This window comes from Thunnus maccoyii, chromosome 15, assembly GCF_910596095.1.
Source record: "Thunnus maccoyii chromosome 15, fThuMac1.1, whole genome shotgun sequence".
Classification (NCBI taxonomy): Eukaryota; Metazoa; Chordata; class Actinopteri; order Scombriformes; family Scombridae; genus Thunnus; species Thunnus maccoyii.
Genome location: NC_056547.1, coordinates 19,565,037 through 19,585,075, shown reverse-complemented (window position 1 = coordinate 19,585,075; position 20,039 = coordinate 19,565,037). Strand labels below are relative to the sequence as shown.

Genomic DNA, 20,039 nt, shown 5'->3' with positions numbered 1-20,039 from the left:
TTCCCCAAATCCCTCAACCCCATCTCTGGAAAACTCATAACCATAATGGACTCTTTCAAATTTCTTGGCACATTCATCAGTAACACACTGCAATGAAAGACCAACACAGATCACATCACAAAAGCCCACCAGAGACTGTTTTTCCTCTGACAGCTCAAGAAATTCAAAGTCAAACAATCTCTCCTACTTCAGTTTTACACCGCCATCATTAAAAGCATACTCACCTCATCTATAACAGTCTGTTACTGCAGCCTGGTCACTCAAGCAAAAAACTGCAACGTATGGTCAAAAAAACATCCAAGATCATTGGCAAACCCCTCCCATCAGGTGAATCACTATATATATCAAACGCACTATCAAAAAGGCAAATAAAATAATCTCTGACCCCTCTCACCCTGCTCACCACCTGTTCCAACTGATGCCCCACAGGAGGTGCTATAGATCACTGTCCACCAAAACATCCCTTTTCAAACATGTCTGATCCCACTGTGCAAAATACACGAATGGTCAAACTAAAAGTGAAAGGGAACATCTTTATCAATCTTTCCATTTTTAACATCTATTACAGTTCACAGACCGACTTCCTTGTTCAAATTTGACATTTTAACATAAAGTCAGGAGACAATTGTCATTCTCTTTTGTCATGAATTCACCTCTTCAGGTATTATCCAATGAGTTCACTAAGATTTGTTTGCAAGCTTTCCTTCCATCCAATAATCATTTTAGCTGAAGAATATTTAAACCAGTTTAGTCTCTCTGCTGTCATTGAAGTTCGCGTCACTTTGCAGCCTCGTTACTCCACCACCCCACTGCTACCAGTGTCAAGATCCCGTCTATGGCTCCCTCGGGCGGGCTGCTATTGCTATGGGGCTACACCCATACAAATGATGCTTCTGCCTTCTCGTTCACTTAAGTTGTTTTTCCTTATTGACCTTATTTTCCTTAGTGATCTGTCACAGGCACACACAAAAAAAACAGTACATAAGTAATTCAAAGATAACAACAAATAAAATACACAGGAGAAAAATGCAGGCATAAAACCCAAGTTAAAACATAAAACACCACATGCTACATAAATGCCTGTCTGAACAGATGAGTTTTTCACTGCTTTTTAAAAGATTGAGTCCAGAGACCTCAGACTCTTAGTGAGATTATTCCATTGTATCAATGTCACCTTGTTCCAAGATCTCACCAATTACTTTGGTGAGTGCAGTTTTACTTTACTCTTAGATATAATGGCCAAAACTACATAATAAACCATAATTATCCGTTAAGACACATACTGCAGAGGAACAGTGGTTTGACATATTAAAACATTAGCATTAGTCGTGGTGTGTGCACTACACAGCATGTATTACATATGCTATATACTACTATTAAAGAATATATTACTAGTATGTCATGTGTTACATGCATTTCTCTCTGTCCCTCTCTGGATCTCTTTAACACACACACCTTGAACTGTCGGTATGGTAATGAAGCAAAGACGGTGTGTAATTACCTTTGAAAGAAAAGCTGTCATGGTTTGAGGTTAGCTCAGGTCCTGTTAAACCTTCATTTGCCATCTCCTTCATTCTGACTTCTTTAAAACTCCCTGATCTGTAGGCCACAGCTCTCCTCTAAGTAATGAGTAACAGCGAAAGCCAAAAGGAGCCTGCTGAGCCTCATGATAACCCAATGATTTAAATGGAAGGTAAAGTACACAGAGCATATTACTTAAAGCAATGCGAAGGAGCCTTTGACTAATCAGTGTGTGAAATATTGGTCTACATTAATGCTGGTAGTGAAATGCATTTTCCACAAAAGACAGAGAATGTGAGCAGGTCTACTTTCCTTTGAATGATGTAATGCTTTCATTATTTTGCCATCCAGCAAAAATGAAAATACTGTAATCATTTCTGGGTCACTCTTTGGGGTTTCTCCTCACAGCTTCAGCATTAAGTTGACATCTTTTGCAATTATTTCATACTTCCTGCAATGTGATAGTGAACTTATAGATATTCTTTGCCACCTCTTTCAGCCATTCACATCATATGTTCACTGCAAAAAGATCCTGTTAAATATATAAAGTTAAAAAAGACAGACTCTAGTCCACTATAACATAAGTGACCCTTTACAGTGGCATTATGCATTCTGTCAATATTAGTGTTATCTGAAGGGCAAAATGTGATAACTGTATGTAGATCAAAAATCTTGTTTCATCTTTGACTGCTGAGCTCAGGATCAATAGGCACAATGTTAATTTAATTTAAAGGTGACGTAATGGTGAGTCTGTCTGTTTCAACTCCAAGGTCAAACATGTTTCTTAATCATACCCGGCAGATTGTTTGTCTGCATTATGATAAATATGTTCAACCCTACTGATGAATAATACATATTGACCCTTAGTGTATGTTAAATTCTCCTCACAATACAATCATGTAAGGTAATCTGAGGCCATCGGTTACTGGTTACATAAACAGGAAGTTCAAATTAGCCCTGACCTTTGATTGTACTCTAAGACAACAATACAACTGAATGCACACACATCACTTATCAGAAATATTTGCACATTGTGGGACCATAAATAAACCGCAGACTCAATTAGATTTGTGAGATAGTGCAGCTAATGAAATACAGAGACGCTCTCATTTGTTTGCTGTATAACTACAGAAAAAGCATCACTGTTTGTAGTGTTATGAAAGGCAGGACACATGAGGCCGAGACCCATGAAATTATGTGGAATGATCATTTGTGAAGATTTTGTTTTGTTTACCAGAATAAATATTCAGCCTATTAGTGTGATTCACACTCTCCTACTACAGTATACAGTACTCATTTAGAGCTCACTTATTAGAGGTGGTGGATGTGAGTCGTTTGTTATCAGGAATGTGAAATTGTTCCTATGCAAAAATATTAAAATCCAATGAATATTCTGTTTTGCAAAGCAGCCGTAGGGCAGTGTTGTTTTTGGTTCCTGGAACAGAGAGGTAATTAAGCAAATACAAAGGAGGAATAACAAGGACACACATTGTCACTGATGCAAAGCAACTGTAACCATCATCCAGTTGCAGAGCTGCAGTATGAGTGGTCTCATACCTGCAACTTTGAACCTGCAGTGTTAGTGCGACCAACGCCGGCCACAGGGAAGAGAAGTAACAGCAGCAGTTCAGGCTTGCAGATGTAGACACTGCACCATCTACAGGCAAAACAATCAGTGTTCCTGCAATTTCGACATTAGTTCCACCTGCAGGCAGTGAGCGTTAAAAACTGCAGTTTTTAACCATCATTGCTATTGACGATGTCAGTCGATCTACCACTTTGGTCCAGACTGAAATATCTCAACAACTATTGGATGGATTTCCATGAAATTTTGTTCAGACATTCATGGTCCCAAGAGGTTGTTGCCTACTGACTCTGGTGATTCTTTGACTTTTCCTCTTGCCACCACTATAAAGTTGACATTTTTGATTTTTAGTGAATTGTCTTCATAATTGTTAAGGGGATTGCAGTGAAATTCAGTTCAGATATTCATGGTGCCCAGAGGATGAATCCTGAATCACTTCTCAACAATATCTCAACGTCTGCTAGGTGGATTGGTGCAAAATGTTGAGGTTGACTTGTGGTTTTCAGTGAAACATTTTAACAGCTTTGGGATGTCCATCTCAGGATGAATTTTATTAACTTTGGTGATCCCTTTTCATCTAGCCCATCATCTGGTCAAAATTAAAATTTGTCCAATAGGCCATTGATTTATGATCATCAGCCTCTATTACTCTTTTTGTGTTTAGTGTTTAATTAGAAAAAGCCATCACTCTAAATTAAGACACTGAATGTGGTTAACATTATGTGCTACACAGCATCTTAGCATTTTCATTGTGACGTTTAGTATTTAGCTCAAAATAGGTTTTTCTTTTGCTGCTGTTTGTGTTCAAGTTTCGCATTAGATTTAAAATTTACAAAATGTTAAGAATGTTTAGGTAATTCAAGCACATTTTCTGCTGAACAGCAGGAGTACAGACTGTTAATTTGGAGACGATTGGAGGATCAGCCTGAATATATTTTAACTATTTATCCAAAGAATAAGAGAAACACTAAGGTGATAGAACGTGGAGGCCAAATGCGATGTGGGTTGACACTTATGAAAGGTAAAGTCAAATACTAAGGCAGTGTCAATAAAGACAGAGACTGAAAAGGATGCCATTTGACTTACTGACTGACTGAGATTATGAATCAGAAGTATGCACAGAAAGTTATACCTGCTGCAAGCAAATTTACCTGAGACATCCTTTTCATCCGTCACATGAACTCCGCTGTAGAAAAATAAACCTTCACCCTCTTTGAAGTGAGATGTCTTAGATACCAGTAAACTGTGTGAAAACCGGTAATTTAAACCAAAATATAAATCCAGAGGAGAAAAATCAATACCTATTCCTCAAAGACAGGGGTATTGACTTTGTGTTTTGTGTGAAGGTAATTCCAAGAGGACCTGAGAATGCTGCCGATAAGGTGCATATTATTACATCATGTGGACTGGAATAAAAAGATTAATCATGTGTGTATGGATAGAAGTACACAAGTACACATTCATCTTGTTTTACAAAAAGAGATCTGCTTCAGTCAAAAATAAGGGAGGAAAGATACTACTTCTTTTGGAAATACCCTCATTCAAAACAGAGTCAATAATTCTCCTGTTTTTGAGGAATGAGCTTTATTTTTCCTACTGCCATGAAATATGAGACCATCCAAATAAATGTCCCTATTTACTGATACTCATAAAACAATTTCACTTCAAGTTGAACTTAGAATGGATAGCTTTTGCAGGGGAACAGCTGTTACCTCATTCTGTCTGCCTTAAGTGGAGCGTAAAGTTTGAGAGGTCTTCCTGCTCTGCTCATGTTTACGACCACAAACAACATTTATTGTGCCGAAGCGCAGCTAGTCAAGCAACAAATTAGCAGCAACTGATGGAACAAGATTCTCAGAGGGCTGTCATCAAAGTTTATGCAGCGGAGTCGACATCCAATTAGCCGCTTCAATCTGTAATGCCAGTCAATAAGACAAGAATATACTAGCATTCATTGAATACTGCTAAATATCTGTGTATTGAGTTACTGAGGAGTATCTCTTAATGAAATGTATCCCTTTCATGCATTCTGAAAAATATCTTGAACTATTTCCTGGCACTAAAAAGCCCATATTTGCAATTGGCTTGAAAGTAATTTTAGTTTGGTGGCTGCAGTTATTATTGTTTGACTTCTACGGCAAGCTAAACTATCATATTAGCAATGCCAATTTGCACAGTGTAACAACAAGTGGGATGCTCATTTTGAACCAGATGCCATGAACATTTTTTAACCTCTTTATCTGTAGAGTAATAGACATGCCTGCCATTTCTTTGGGGGAAAGACATTCCCATTCCCTTGCAGGTTTATTTGGTGATACGGCTAAATCAATAAGACCGCTTTATTGAAAAGCTCTGTGAATACACTTGGCTGTCATAATGAGAGGAGGAACGGGTCTGTCTAAACCGTACACAATTCCCTGGTCACATTTTTCGATTTTCTGCTCTTTCAGAGTGAGAAACAAAGATTAAAAGGTCCTCGTGTGTGTATGTGGGTTCCACTTTTCCTGACACAGGCTGTCACAATTTCTGCCTCGGTCCTGTTTCAGTTTCCCTCACCCTTCTGTCCCTGCCCTCAGTCCCACACTCTCTCCTCTTGGCTTTGCCATTCTCCATCTGTCCACCTGATGCCCCTGCCTGGTTCACACACCCACCTACTCACCTGTTGCCATTCTCCAGTTGTCTTCACCTGCCGCTCATTAGTCCATCATTCCCAGTACTATATTTGCTGGTCCTCTGTTATCCATTCTCTGTCAGTTCATCTATGTTGCTTCAGTGTACACTTGTAGTCCAGCCATCCTGCCTCCTTGTTTCCAACCCGAAAGCCTGTCTTTTGGATTTTGATCATTAAAGCCCCTACTCATTCAACCTGTCTGCCTTGCTGTCTGCATTGGGGTCCTCCTCCTGTTTGCTCCGTACACACAGGCACAGGCCCTATATCCCAAATGTGCTTTCCACTGCTATATCTCTTGAGATGAACCCTCTGTCAGATAAGTGACAAGTGATGTGATGGGGAGGACAAGCTGTTCAGCCTTTTCCTCCTCCCAGTAGGGTCTTCAAAGACTTACTTTTACTCCTCTTTATTTACACATTTAAGGGGTTGAGGGAAGTGAGCATATGGCAATTTAAATAATTTAAGGGCCGGGTTCATGGGGCTGTAAACAAGATGAGAGATGTCAGTCAGGATTTTGTATAAATGGAGTTTGCAAATTCATAGCATGACTCTGCCCATTTTCAACCTAATCAGCCAAATTATTTGAAAAACCACTGTGGGTGGACATAAGCATCTGAGTTTCCAGTGGAACTGGAGAAAAAATTAAATTCTTCTTTATTAAAGTTTATTTTAAGTCCAATCAACTATGGTTATCTGTTTTACATTAGTAAGTTTGGCAGGTTTTTAATCAGTATATCAAAGTTCAGGATGCCTGAGATAATATATATTACTTCTTTTAATAGATGATGACTCCTGATTAAAAAAACAACTTTCACAGACCTTTTCTTGGAGAATTTATGATCTAAATACTGTCTGCATTTCATCTCCTACTCAAGTAAAAACTTTATTTGTACATGTGCAACCAGCACAGCCCATCACAATCTCCCCTGGTTGCCACATTTACTTTTACACTTATCCCCTTCACTGTCACATCTTATCAATCCTCATGAAAGTAAACATTACTAATGGGCTCAAACAGCAATTGTTCTCAGTTGAATAGACATGAATGAAGTCTGTGTTGTGTAGGCAACAGACAGTGAGGGAACCGATGCCATTTAGGTCGGTGATAGTGATTTCTATGGGCTTGGCTCATGAAATTTGGCAGAGGGGCAGACATGCAGGAGCAAAGAGCGTCTGGTCTTTTATCTGAAAGGGGAATTGGGCCACAGTATCACAGGAGGGGTACAATCCAGCTGGGCACCCTAATGTGTCACACAACGACAGTGGGAACACTGGTGACAGGAGGGTCATAAATCAAAATATTTGAGGAGACAAAAGGCAGTTTCAAGTTTCGCTGATCAAATTCTGTCAAGTGTAAATGTTGCAAGCTGTAAAAACACAGAAACTTGAGGACAGGGGTCAAATTATAGTCCAAGAAAATATTTAAAATACATAATTTAAATTTTATTCTGGTATCATTGCTCTGTTGTGTGTTGATCCCCAGAGGCAACTGCAGGGGGATTGATATAGTATGAAGGAATATAGCCCACAGGTGGATGATGGATTGGGGGGGAGACCTGCATGATGCTGATAGTGGCAGCAACAACAGCAGCAGAGAATCAGATAGGGACATCAACATCATCTGATCCAGAACGCAGCGTGACCTGACCTCTGATCATCTGGCTGAACAGTATCCTCACTTCATCAAGAGAACATTTCAGGTGTTTTCCTGCTTTAATGCGATTTGCAAAGTGCTTTAAGAATCAATTAAGGAGACTTTAAAGAAGGTTAGCGGCAGTTGGATAAAAGCAAGCGTTTAAAATAAGATTTAACAAGTCTGGTTACCCTTTGTTTTAAAATTACAGTGTTTAACAAGTCACTTCCAGCATCATCTCTCCAGGTTTCATTATGATTAAACCAGTGGTGTCTTTGATATCTACCCAACCAACACTTATTAACAGGAAAAACTAACAATTAGAAGTATTGTATAATATTAAAAAAAGTGAGTTGTCAAAGTTATAATGAGTCTTTCACAGCTTTTTCAGTTTAGCCTGATCAGTATGAACCTCCTAAACAGGGAGGCTGACGGCTTGTAACCACACAGGAAGCCATATTAATTAGTCTGACAGCATCCTGCTCCTGGCTGAGTAAAGCATCATTAGAATGGACAGCGGCACTGCTGAAAGGTAACACTCATATATTCTGATCAACAGCATCAACACCTCTACTGAAACTGCTGTAGCATGGATATTGTAAAGGTTGGATATGATTTATGGTAGGAGTAAAGATAAAGACAAAATTATTAAGACAACACATGTAGTTGGTTAGTGTGTTTATTATGTTAGAATCATTTTGGTTCAACCTACAATTCCAACACTGATTACTGATTTTCACTATAGTGCACTTGACCCTTAACATCATTTTGACAATGTTTAAATATTTGCATTTGCCTCAGTTGATAAGTTACACGATACCGAGAGGTGATAAATGACAGCACACTTCCAGTAATTATATAAAAACCCAAACAAGACACAAAGCAAGAAATAAATACAGACATTGCTCAAAACATTCACATTTACAGTATTCTTCTTGGAATAGTTGCACACAAAACATGAAGCAGTATCGAAAACTGTAACTTCATTTTTTTCCTTTTGACGTTAATCCAATCTGCCTGTCAGCAGAGTTAGTCAGGTTAAACTAATGGAGATGACTGGGGGAGGGGGGAAAGCTCTTGTAGTCGACACAGTTCAACTATTAACTCATGAGAAATCACATAATCAGTGCCTGACTGCACAAACCTGCAAAATTGATAAAAAATAAGCCAACGTTTCACTGTTCTACAAGAAGGCCTGAGACTGAATTCCAAGATAAGCACTTTTCACAAAGACTTACAAAAACTCACCCCAGGACAGCAAAAAATAATTTCCTCCTCAGATATGACAGATGAAAAACAAACAAATGCAGCTGGTGCAGGTACAATCTAAATAGCTAACTACAGCAATTTATATTATTTTCAGAATCATCATTATATTAGATTTATGTCATTCGTGGACAAAACAACAAAACAAAAACAAAGAAGCACAGAATCCAGTCAGGCTCAACAAATACCCTGAAGTGAAACAATAAACAGCAAATACATGGGTTGGAATAACATATAATAAATGATTAAAGTGAACAATAACCCAGATCTACTGTTTCTCCATCAAGAGAGCACATTCAATCATGTGACCAAGGCTTTACATTAGATAATAGATGCTTTTTAACTACTAAAAACTTCTCTTGGATCTGTAATTGGGACATTTTATCACAAAGCTTAACAACATGACGCTGCTATCAAATTTACTGTAGCAAATGTTCACTCATTATTATTATTATTTTTTATCTCAAGGTAAGAGTTGTATAAGCACATGATAAAAACAGATGGAATGCCAAACAGCCACATGGTCAAATGCACACTACACTGTTAGATGTATTTCTAGCAGTTTATCTGAAAACAAAAAAAAAATGAATTTCTGTTTCTTATGGGCACTGAAGAGGTTATGATATTGTGGTTGCAGACAGTTTGCAGAAAAACTTTGTAAGCGGCATGTTTGTTACATGGAAATGTGAGGGCATGCATTATGGTACATCTATGAATGGAGTAACTGCAGCATGCTTGAGTGTGAAATAGAGTTTTAGTATTTACGTACATCATCGTGTCTTGAGGTGCATTCAACAAGTGGCAGTTTTTGACCATATGAGGACTGCAGATTAACCGTAAATTAGCATTAGGCTAACATTTGAGCTTTAAATCGTTGTATACAGTAACTACTACTACTGTATGTACTGTGTGCAGCTCATTGAACACACCTCAACTTCTGTGTGTATTTTCTAAACTGAAAATGAAGACATTCTACGCTGAGCTCCACCTTGAGTGTAGCTATGGGAGTTCCTCTGTTGGAGTGTCCATCTCTGTGGGCTGGCTGAAACGTTTGGTGGTCTCTCCATTAGTCTATCTCTTGGGTCTGTCAATGTCATCAATGGCTGCCAGAAGTTTCTGGCGGGCCTTCTTGTTTATATGTGAACCCAGGCAAACGTTCACCAAGTTGGCCAGCTGCTTCATGGAGTACTCCTGCACAAAAAAGCAAAGAGTCAGTCAAAAAAACACACATGGTGATATTTAATATGAGGCTTTCAGAGAAATACAGATGTTCACATTTTGGAGGGAAAATATAGCTTCATATTTAGTACCCTGTGATTCTTGATGAACTGCTCCATATCGTTCTCTGTCAGGTAGTAGGCCTTGATGTAGGTCTCAACAAACTCCTTATCGGGGATTGGCCGCAGGTCGGTCAGCTTCTCCAGCTTCATCAGGAACTGCTGGAAGTCCAGCTGCATCAGGGCCCGGCCCTCATTGCTGCATTTCTTCACATTAGCGTAGCTGCAAAAGAGGACAGAACAGCAGAAGAGGAAAGAGGAGATAAGTATTTCCTTTCCTGAAGTATTTGAATTGTGTCATTTTTCATTTCTTGATGTATGAAACTTAACACAGGTGTTGGTCATATGTGTCTTACTGGAGGGGAATTTTTCACATTGTACATTTTCCACCCTCGAATACTCTTGACTCAGTTTGTGCTAGCCAGCCACACGTCGCAGTTCTCACATTGCCAGATGGTACTGTATACAGCTACCTAATATATCTAAATCGTTTAAATAGAAAAATGGTGCATTTAAATTGTGGACAGGCCAACAAGCCAGCTGCAGCTTGGACTGGTCTTGAAAAATCTGAAAGGATCATTCTGTATTGCATATCATCAGAACATTGGCTACATTGCTAACATGACAGCATAGTTTTAGTTGTCTTCAGTGCACAAGGTAGCCAGATGGTTTCAGAAAACGTCTGAGAATTCATTTAGCTTGCAGGACAACTTGTACTAAATATTGCACTAAATGTACTATTTGTATAGTGAGTAATCCCACAATCATTACATCTACATGTCACAACTTTGATTTAAGTCTATGCTGTAGCAGAAGAACATGTTGTTATGATTTAGGGTGGGCTGGGAACACTGTGGAAATAAGTTATATTAACTTTTAGTGTCTTTATCCTGTGTAATGCTTCAATTATGTGTTTTGGTTTTCCTCTTTTCTTTTTGTCTTGTTTTGTGAATATTTGGACAAATGTGTCATGTGTATGTTGTTCATGACAGTGTTATGCTGAATCATCCTTTAAACCATTAGTCATGTGCCGCAGTTTATGTATTAAAAGGATGTGTCTTTATGGGTGTATGCAAGAGTGTGCATGCCATATATATAAATCTTATATTCAATATCAAAGCAGGCTGGTCCACACAGCTGTCTGCCAGAGCACACATGTACTACAGTGTGTGTGTGTGTGTGTTCTGTGTTTTATGTGTTTGCCAGTGAGGGCTGTTGTCCACTGGCAGGTCAGTGTCTGTGACATCTACAGTACATTAGCACACCACACAGACAGGTACGCTCTCTGTAAACTCTCTCTGTCTCACACTTCAACATTCTCTTTCCCTTTCCTTTCTTCTCTTCCCATTTTTCTGCCTCACACCCTCTCTCTCTTTCGTCACCTCTCTCATCCTCTCTCTGTTTTGCTTGTCAGGCCTGCCAGAGTTTGGTGCTGAGTGTTTGAGCTTTGGATCAGAATGCTAACGGGGCCATTTCGGAGTCTCTAAAGGGAGACGAGTGCTGGACAGAGAAAATGAATAACAGACTGTGCGAGCTGGAGTACAAACAAACAAATTGGACCGCTCCGTCTTGATGTGCCAGAGGGTTGGGAGTGTGTGTGTGTTTATATGTGTGGAGGGAGTGTGCCGGGGGAACCAGGCAGACGGTACAGGACTGCTGCAGCAGCTTAAATTTGCCTTGCATTGCAATGGTAATGGGCCATTTGTTCATTGGAAAGGGTTCAAAAGTTCTCTTATGCAACATGAAGAAAAGTGCTCAGTAAATATGTAGAGAGGTAAACATGTTCCCTTTTCTCAGTGGGTGAGGGCGAACCTTTCCACCTATGCTTAATGTCCGATGTTCTCTCTCCTTCTTAAAACATTTGGTAAGCACTAAAGCACTTAAGCATTTGTTTTTAACCTAAACCATTTTCTGTGCCTGCCATTACAGAACCGCCAACACGTTCACTGTTACCTGTATAAATTAGCAGCCCAGGTTCACTTTCTTGTTCCCAATAAAACGTGTGCAACCTCGTAATTGTCAGCTGTTGGCATCTCACTTCGTCATCATACAGCCGGTCAGACTCGGTGCTGCTGCACTCCCAGTCTGTCTGATGAGAGGCGTTTATCACACCTCCGATCTAAAAGCCTACTTCACACGTACACTCAACACACCAACTCAGAGTAAAAAGAGACATGAGATGCAGGTACTGAGAAAACACACTCTGTCATCTATCGCAGCCCATATCTCTCGCTTACAAAGGAGGACGTGGTGAAATTCCATTACAAGGGATGTGTCAAGAGCGTTTTACGTGCGAGTGGCCTGTGTCATGCAATCCTCTGATAGGCCCTTGGCGAAGCTGAAAAGATGTGACGGGCACAAAGGGTTGCTAGCATGAAGAGGAAATGGTAAGAATTAAGAGGTGGTTTTCTCCAAAGGAACTTGGCAACAGAACGAGTCGTCTCCAGGTTTCTTATGTAATGTAGGTAATTCCCCTTTGGTGCTTCATGGTGCTTGACAACATGCTTTGGAAAGAAATTTTCTAATTTATGTCATGCAGATGTTAAAACTGAGGAATAAACATAGAGAGGAAAAAAAACAACATTTTATCTTTATTCAGTATCTCCATAGGCTTTCTTGAGGAGACACCATGGACCTTTTCCAGCAACAAAAGCTGTCAAAACAAGACGTGACACTTCAACTTCCAAACCCTCCATGGCTTTTAAGATATAAAGCCACTGCTCTGCAGGTCTGCAATGTACTTAGTGTCACAGCTGGGTTACACTGCTGTATAGAATAATCCATAATGATGAGATGTGGATGGAGGAATCTTAGTACTTGCAGATTTCTTTCCTCCCTTCCACAGTTCAACATCAAGTACTGTAGCACCTTGAATTGCTTCTTGAATAGCAGTTGCTGAGACATCCTGAATAAATATTTAATACATAGAACCTGACTGCTGATTGAGGCGTACTGACAAACTATCAATAATAGCGATATTCAATGATTTGAAGATGCAGATTTTCTTTTTTACAATTCTATATTTATGAATAAATGCATTTCATAAGGTAGGAACTACTATCCAGTCCATTATTTCTACATGACGACACAGTTAAAAAAGAATATTTGAGCAGAATTATAGTGAACGTGCATTTGTACCAAGGATGTTTACAGTATATTTTGACCTTCAGAGCTCTTACTGCTTAAAATTCAATTTGTTTGGGTGGATAACAACTCCAACTCAAACTTGGATACGCACATATTTATGCAGACATAAAGAGATGGATGTTACTTGCATAGGGAAGAGTAGCGTGACTAAATGAATCAAGGGCAACCTGCAGTCTAGACTCTCTTACTCTTCAAGTGCTCTTAGCCACAGTAAATAGAAAATCCAAGAAAGTGTACAGACAAGTCCATCATGCTTAGCTTAAGTTTCAAGAACGGAAATCAGATTTGTCTCGTCTCCTGCTGCCACTAAAATGTATTAAAATCTGGGAATGGCTAATTTGAACGCACATCAAGACCCTCTTCCTGCCAAAAGCTATTTTTCGACTGAAATTTTGAAAATAATTAATAGTGACAACAAGTCCATAACTTAGTCAAAAAGACGACAGGCTGCACAGTTGTTTTATGACTTTCTTACCCCTCGACAAGAGTCCTGTTGGCCAAGCGAATGCAGTGCTCCCACAGCACGTTAGACACAGGCAGCGGGATTCGCACATGTCTGGAAACATCACCCAGTCGCTTGTTAAACTGCTCGAACTCCTGTGAAGGTGGAAGAGAAAACAAAGACAAGGGCAATAAAAAGTTAACTAGAGTACAATCAATGTACCAGCTGATGCTTAAGTGTTCTCAGAGAGGATGGTGGGATCTCTATTCAGTATGCTTCAAATTATGTTATTATAGAGACATGTTAACAATAATGAAAGGTAAAAACTGGCTATAAGCTTGTGTAAGGTCTATTTAACAAACATAAACCTACATCCAATATAAGTCACTTATATAGAGACAACTGCAGCCAAAAAAGGGAAAAATACAGCTATGGTTTGGTTTGGTTTCCTGACTGAAAGACATAAACAAAGACAAAGTCTTTATGAGCAACAATATATTTCCTCTGACTCCTTCACAGCTCCCCTGTGTTCCTGGATGACGCCCAACACCAGCTTCCCAAATCTTAACTTGGAGAAGCTGAGCAGTGTTATACAACTACCTCACGCTGTGAATTGCACAATGTAATTATTTACAGTCTGTGAAGATTAAACTGAATAAGGGGCTTGTATCAAACTCTTTTTGTAAATACTTTGGTCATTACATACTGTGCATACTGCACATATTGGTATGATTAAAACAGATGAATTAAGGCTAAATTATTTTTTCCCCTGGAGGAAGCAGCTTACAGTGTGTCAGTGTGATATTTTACTCTACTTTTAATAAGCTAGTTTAACGATATAGCAGTCTGGAGTGATGGACACATAAAATCCTGATGCACAGTAACAGACGGGAGGCAGGAAATATGAATCCACCAAGCAGCAAATCATGCATTAAACACTCATCATTTGTGCGGTGCTGAATATTGTATTCAAGTTTGAAACCATCTCTACTGGAAACATTTATACACTTTTTGACATGCATGCAAGCTCTTACAGCATATTCATCATCTGCAAATCCGTTTGGGCCATTTTTAAGTTATGACTCCTCATACATATTTTAGGTGACTTTTGACACCTGTGGTAACATCTCGGCATTGCAGATATCCCATCATTCCTTGACGTCAAAAATCAGTTTTAAAAAACAGGACACGAGTCATGAGGGTGTTGTTACAGCTTGTGTCTAAATGTAAGAAAAAGAGGAAATATCCCACAGGAAGATTCACTTGTTAAAAAAAAAAAGAAAAGAAAGAAACGACTTCCCCTGAAAAATCTAGAGGGTTTTAGAGAAGGAAAAAGCCATTACAACTTTGCACAGATGAGAGTTACAGCTATGCCAAACACGTGTTGTACTCACTGCTGTTGCTGTTAAATTATGGATGAAATTATGCAATTATGATATTATGTCGCTGTTTATAAGAGAAATAAATTGCAGCATGTAAGGACAGTGAAGACATGTGATGGATTTGTTCCAAGTGTGTGCTCTCCAGTGTTAATAGACGTATGTCTGATGACTTTAATTCAAATTGCATCTGAATATAAGTCATTCACAACTTCCATTAATTTTGCACCCAGGAATGAAATGTTATCCATTCATAAACAGTCCCACAATAGTTTCTAACTTAAGCATTTTGTCGATGAAGTCATTCCGAGGCTCCAGCATTTCCTTGCCACTTTATATGCAAATCATTGCCATTGTTGAATGCAAGTGATCAACCTGAATTCATGAATAAAATATTGTCCAGAGTGCATGACAATAAAAAAAAAGTGTAGCACACTCTTTTCAATCAATGCATATAACATAATCCATATGCATTATGTGTGTATGACAAGTTGTCAGAGCAAGCTATTAGCACCTGATGGAGGAAAGTACATGCTAGTTAGAATATGCACCATGTCAGTCCATCAACAGGACCATTTTGACACAGCCAGGCATTTAAACCAGGCCAGTGAGTCAGAGATTTGTCCCTCAGGCCATTTCGCTCATAAGCTAAATTAGCAAGGCTTAACTGCAGAGCTGCCAAAGCCAGACAAAGATCTATGAGCCATTCAGGAATTCAAGAGTCGAGTTTGAGTTCCTTTTTCATAAACCGATATATTTTTGCTTTGACTGGATGTCTGTATATTTAGTTACATATTTATTTAGTGGAATTTCAATAGCATCTGTAATTTAACACGTGATTTCATTAATGGCTACTAAAGACGTGCTGATGCATACTGTATATGGTGATTTGTATTGGCTTGGTCTGTTCATGATCTCCCCTCTGCAGCGAGCAATTCAGACCTTTCTGTCTCAAGAGTGTCAGAGGCGACAAAACTAGTGCCACGTGTCGTGCCCCTCCATGCAAAATGCATGATGGGATAAAAGGCCAGCATGTATAAAAACACACACATTAAGTGGAAAACTTCCAATTCCAAAAAATACTTCTGGGGCCTGCAAGCTCAAATGTCTTTAACAAAGCTGAAAACTTCAGGAGAGATCTGCATTCAACTCTCAACAGCTCACACATGTTCTAAATTATTCACCCTGTCCCAAATAATTAATATTAAAGGTCCCCAAATGAATTTAAACAACAAGAAACTTCAGAGCTTTAGAATTTAAGTGGAATGAGGAGTGATAGTTTATGTAAATGACACAGATGTTAAAAGTATAACCCAGATTGTATTTCATAAGTGCAACAAAATGTGAGGAAAATCCCCGCTAGATAGAAAAAAATCTATTACAGCTGCCTTTTCTGTGTTCTACTTTTGCATATTGTGGATATTGCATGACACCAGCAGGACGCAGTAGACAATTAATTGTCTGGGATAAAGAATAAACAATGGGACAATTCAAAGTCCTCCAAAATGCAAAATATACTGAAACAGAAAAAAGGATTTAAATATTGATACTAGTAGTCTTGGAATCATCATTTATATTCAACTGACAAAGAGTCTCACTGGCATAAATGATGCAACAAGCTTAATGGAAAGATGTTTGCATATTATCTCTATAAAATGTGAGCAAAAGCTGCAGCAGTGATGTCTCCATCCTTGACTCTGAACACAGGATTAAGTAGCACAAATTAGGAAAAAAAACATTCAGTATTGTGGCTAATTTACATTGGTCTCTGAAAACTTTATCACACGAGACAAACTTTGTACTCTTAAAAGCTGCACTCAACAACATTTTTATATTAATAATACATCAAATTAGTAAATATAATGTGAAAGTGGTCGCTTGTTATGACAAATACATATCAAATTATACCCTAACTCTGCAGTTCACCTCAGCTTTACGGAGTGTTTAAGTGTCTTTTAGCTCACTGTTTTGGTTTCACCACTCTTGTTTTCAGCCACAACAGGCAGCTGTTTTCAGTGAAAAGGCTTTGATAAATCTACTGTATACTACCTGCCCACATAACAGATAACAGACAAAGTTAGCGACTAGCTGGTGAACATTGTAGAGCATTTAGAAGCTAAACAGCCAGATATTTCCCTCGTTGAGTTGGTGGAGACCAAAAAAGAGGTACAAAGAGACTGAATATTGAACTTATTGTTGAATGGCCAAAAACAAAACTTCAACTGAATGCTAATGTTACAAGGTGATACATATGTCAATAATACTGTATGTTTACAGCTTGTTTTGCTGTGCCTATATCAATTAATGCTTCTTTAATATTTCAATTTGCATCATTTTAAGATCCAAAATGCTTGTGTCAATGCATTGTAATGCTTATTCATAAACCACTCATTAACCAACAATACATCACATCACACGTTACGTCAACACTCACCTACACACTTATGCAACATACCTTTAACAGGACGTCCACGTATACATTGTGCTGTGACATTATCTCCCTAATGTCCCATTTAACTCCAGCCATCATGAGCAACATTTGTTCGTAGTCGATGGCCTTGGCTGCCACAATCCAGTATATTGGTTTCCGCAGTTCACTGGCTGTAGACACCGTCTGAGTGTAGGAGGGGAGAATAGATGTATATACATTATGTTCAACATGTTTCTGAACGTTACTTGAGCAGTAAATTGCGATGAGCCAGACATAAAGTCAAGGTCTCTTCTGAGATGAATACGCTGGGCAGGCAACATGATGTCATCCGTTGCACAATATAAAATTGCAATAACATTTCCAAGTGTGAAATCATAGGACATGACATTCATTTGATGTTTGGGGAAAACAGACCTGCGTGTGTGTACCTGAACATTTCAAAATGTCAAGTGGACAATAATAGAAAAGCCTGGAAAAGAGTGGCCTGCTTGGTTATGAGTGACAGACAATTTTCTCCTTTGTTGATCGGGAACAGGACTCAATGCTGAGTTGCAGATACATAGTCATTTGTCTCTAAGAAGAAATTGGCTTTTAAAGAAAACCAAAAGCCAGAACGATGGCTACAAATAAAGGAGTGAATGCCACTGGAATATTTTTTTATAGGGAGCACATCAAAGACACTGTCAATATGTCACACAGTATTTTAGTTAGAAGATGTGTGTCGCTTTATAATTGATCTGAACCTCAGAAGTAGGCTCATGACAAGCTTGCAGAGAAATCACCTCATTCATATCGACTGGTAATTCTATTTGTTGTAATGGGTTTTTCAAATAACTAAAAGACTAACACAGGTGGCGGTTATGGATCAATTGTTAACAGTGATTCTTACAAAAAATCTTGACACTGTTTGTTAAGAGCTGTTGTATGATTAAAATAAATCATAATGACAGGCTTGGTACCACTGTAATTAGATGTTTGGTACAATCCTACGTGTAGCTGACAACATGTTTAACAGTTACTGTAATCATGAGTATTACGCATACAATACCTGGGAATAAAACTGTTGCAGGAAGGGCTTCTTGGCTGCAGGCATCATTGTGTCCAGGTGGGATTGAAGGGACTCAAACTGTTCGGCCAAAAACACACTGCAAAAAGATTAAGACACTCATTTAATTCACAGTAGTAGCTTGATACGGTCTGCAAAATGTTTTGATGTGGCACATAATAAAATCATCATTGCTACACTATGTCTTGTTTTTCGATTACTTAACAGTGACACATCTATTTACAAGAGCTGATATTAGTTTTGATTGAATTCTTGATTTAATTATTTTGCTCAGTGCAATAAAAGTGAAAAACACAAGAAGTGATATTAAATAAATTAAGCAGACACAACAGAGAGTAAACACAAAAATAAATTTAAAAATAATTTATTTATTTATTTTCTCTAAATGATTGATTCTGGTTTGATGACCTGAATTGCAGTGACTGAAAATCAAAGACTGTAGTTGGGCTTGTTTAATGAGTTTTTCTTGTCTGCCACATCAGCAAAGTGTTTGGAAGAAAAAGTAAAATCTTTGGATGCTCAGGTTTTTCAGATTTAGATCTGTTAATTTGAAAATATAAATAGATAAGAAATGTTTATCTGTACAATCTGGACACATTTCTCTACAGATGTTACAAATAGTTACTTTAATTAATGCTCCTTTGTACCCTCTGAGCATATTCTGTAAATTGTGATAGCTGCCGTTGCAGCAATCTAATATCTCTCCTGTGATCATTACAGATTAAACTCCAACGTTGTCACGGCATATTATGTTGTCACAATTATCCTCCGGTCCCTTTACTCTGTGGTCACTTTGCACCTGCCGAAAACTATTTCTAATTCCCAAAATGTTTAAGTCTCACCTCACAAGGCAAAGTATTATTTATGTCCAACATATAAGGCAGCAGTTTTTACAATGAATGGATTTCAATTATCCTTAAAAAATACTGAGGCCATGAATGAACTTTTCATCGGTTACACCAACCAAAATTAAGTTCAGTCTTAACTAAGCCCGGTCTTAGCGATGCATGTCCATGTGAATGCCCACGCGACTATGGCTATTGCCTTGCAGTGTGCGTTGCTAGGACACATTGTTAATAATCCCCTGCGTCTTGCTAATTTGTAGCTAATCATTTCTTATTTGTGGCAATGTTATGGAGGATCAAAGAAAAAAAAAAGGTAGTTTCATTGACTCTTTCATATTAAATTAACATGAGGCAATGGTTTAAAACACAAAAAACGAATGGATCAAAGTCCTAAAATTGGTGCTATCCATGGTGCTGACACATTGATCAGGACAGATCACTGCACAAAGCAGAGCTGACCAAGATATGTGCCAATTTTAGGACTTCAATCCATTCACTTTTTTTGTTTATTTGTAACTTTCTTTTTCACTTGATTAAATGACCTTTAGTTTTAAAATTTTGTTTAGCTTTACCCTGTATTTTCCAAGTTACACAGCACATCTAAAAGTTTACACATTTGTTCAATTATTCAGCATAAATTTGCAAACAAATTTTAGGCATGAAATGAATAATTCAGAATAAAGACAGCATAAAGACAATTATTGAAGTTTAAGTGGGAATAATGTAAGAAATTATAGTTTCTGTGCTAATTATAGCTAATTATAGTTTTTGTGCAA

General features: G+C 38.3%; 1 protein-coding gene across 2 annotated transcripts in view; it reads right to left on the bottom strand.

Annotated features, from left to right (window-relative positions):
- Window positions 1-8,071: 8,071 nt before the first annotated feature.
- Window positions 8,072-20,039, bottom strand: part of vps50 (VPS50 EARP/GARPII complex subunit) — a 121,248-nt gene continuing 109,280 nt past the window's right edge. For both annotated transcript variants that reach the window (XM_042434658.1, XM_042434657.1), the window contains 5 exons: window positions 18,401-18,497; window positions 17,377-17,535; window positions 13,576-13,697; window positions 9,987-10,176; window positions 8,072-9,867 (listed from right to left, as the gene is read on the bottom strand). In XM_042434658.1, the coding sequence (XP_042290592.1) occupies window positions 9,748-9,867; window positions 9,987-10,176; window positions 13,576-13,697; window positions 17,377-17,535; window positions 18,401-18,497 (688 nt within the window). In that variant the 3' untranslated portion in view covers window positions 8,072-9,747. The remainder of the gene's footprint in view (window positions 9,868-9,986; window positions 10,177-13,575; window positions 13,698-17,376; window positions 17,536-18,400; window positions 18,498-20,039) is intronic.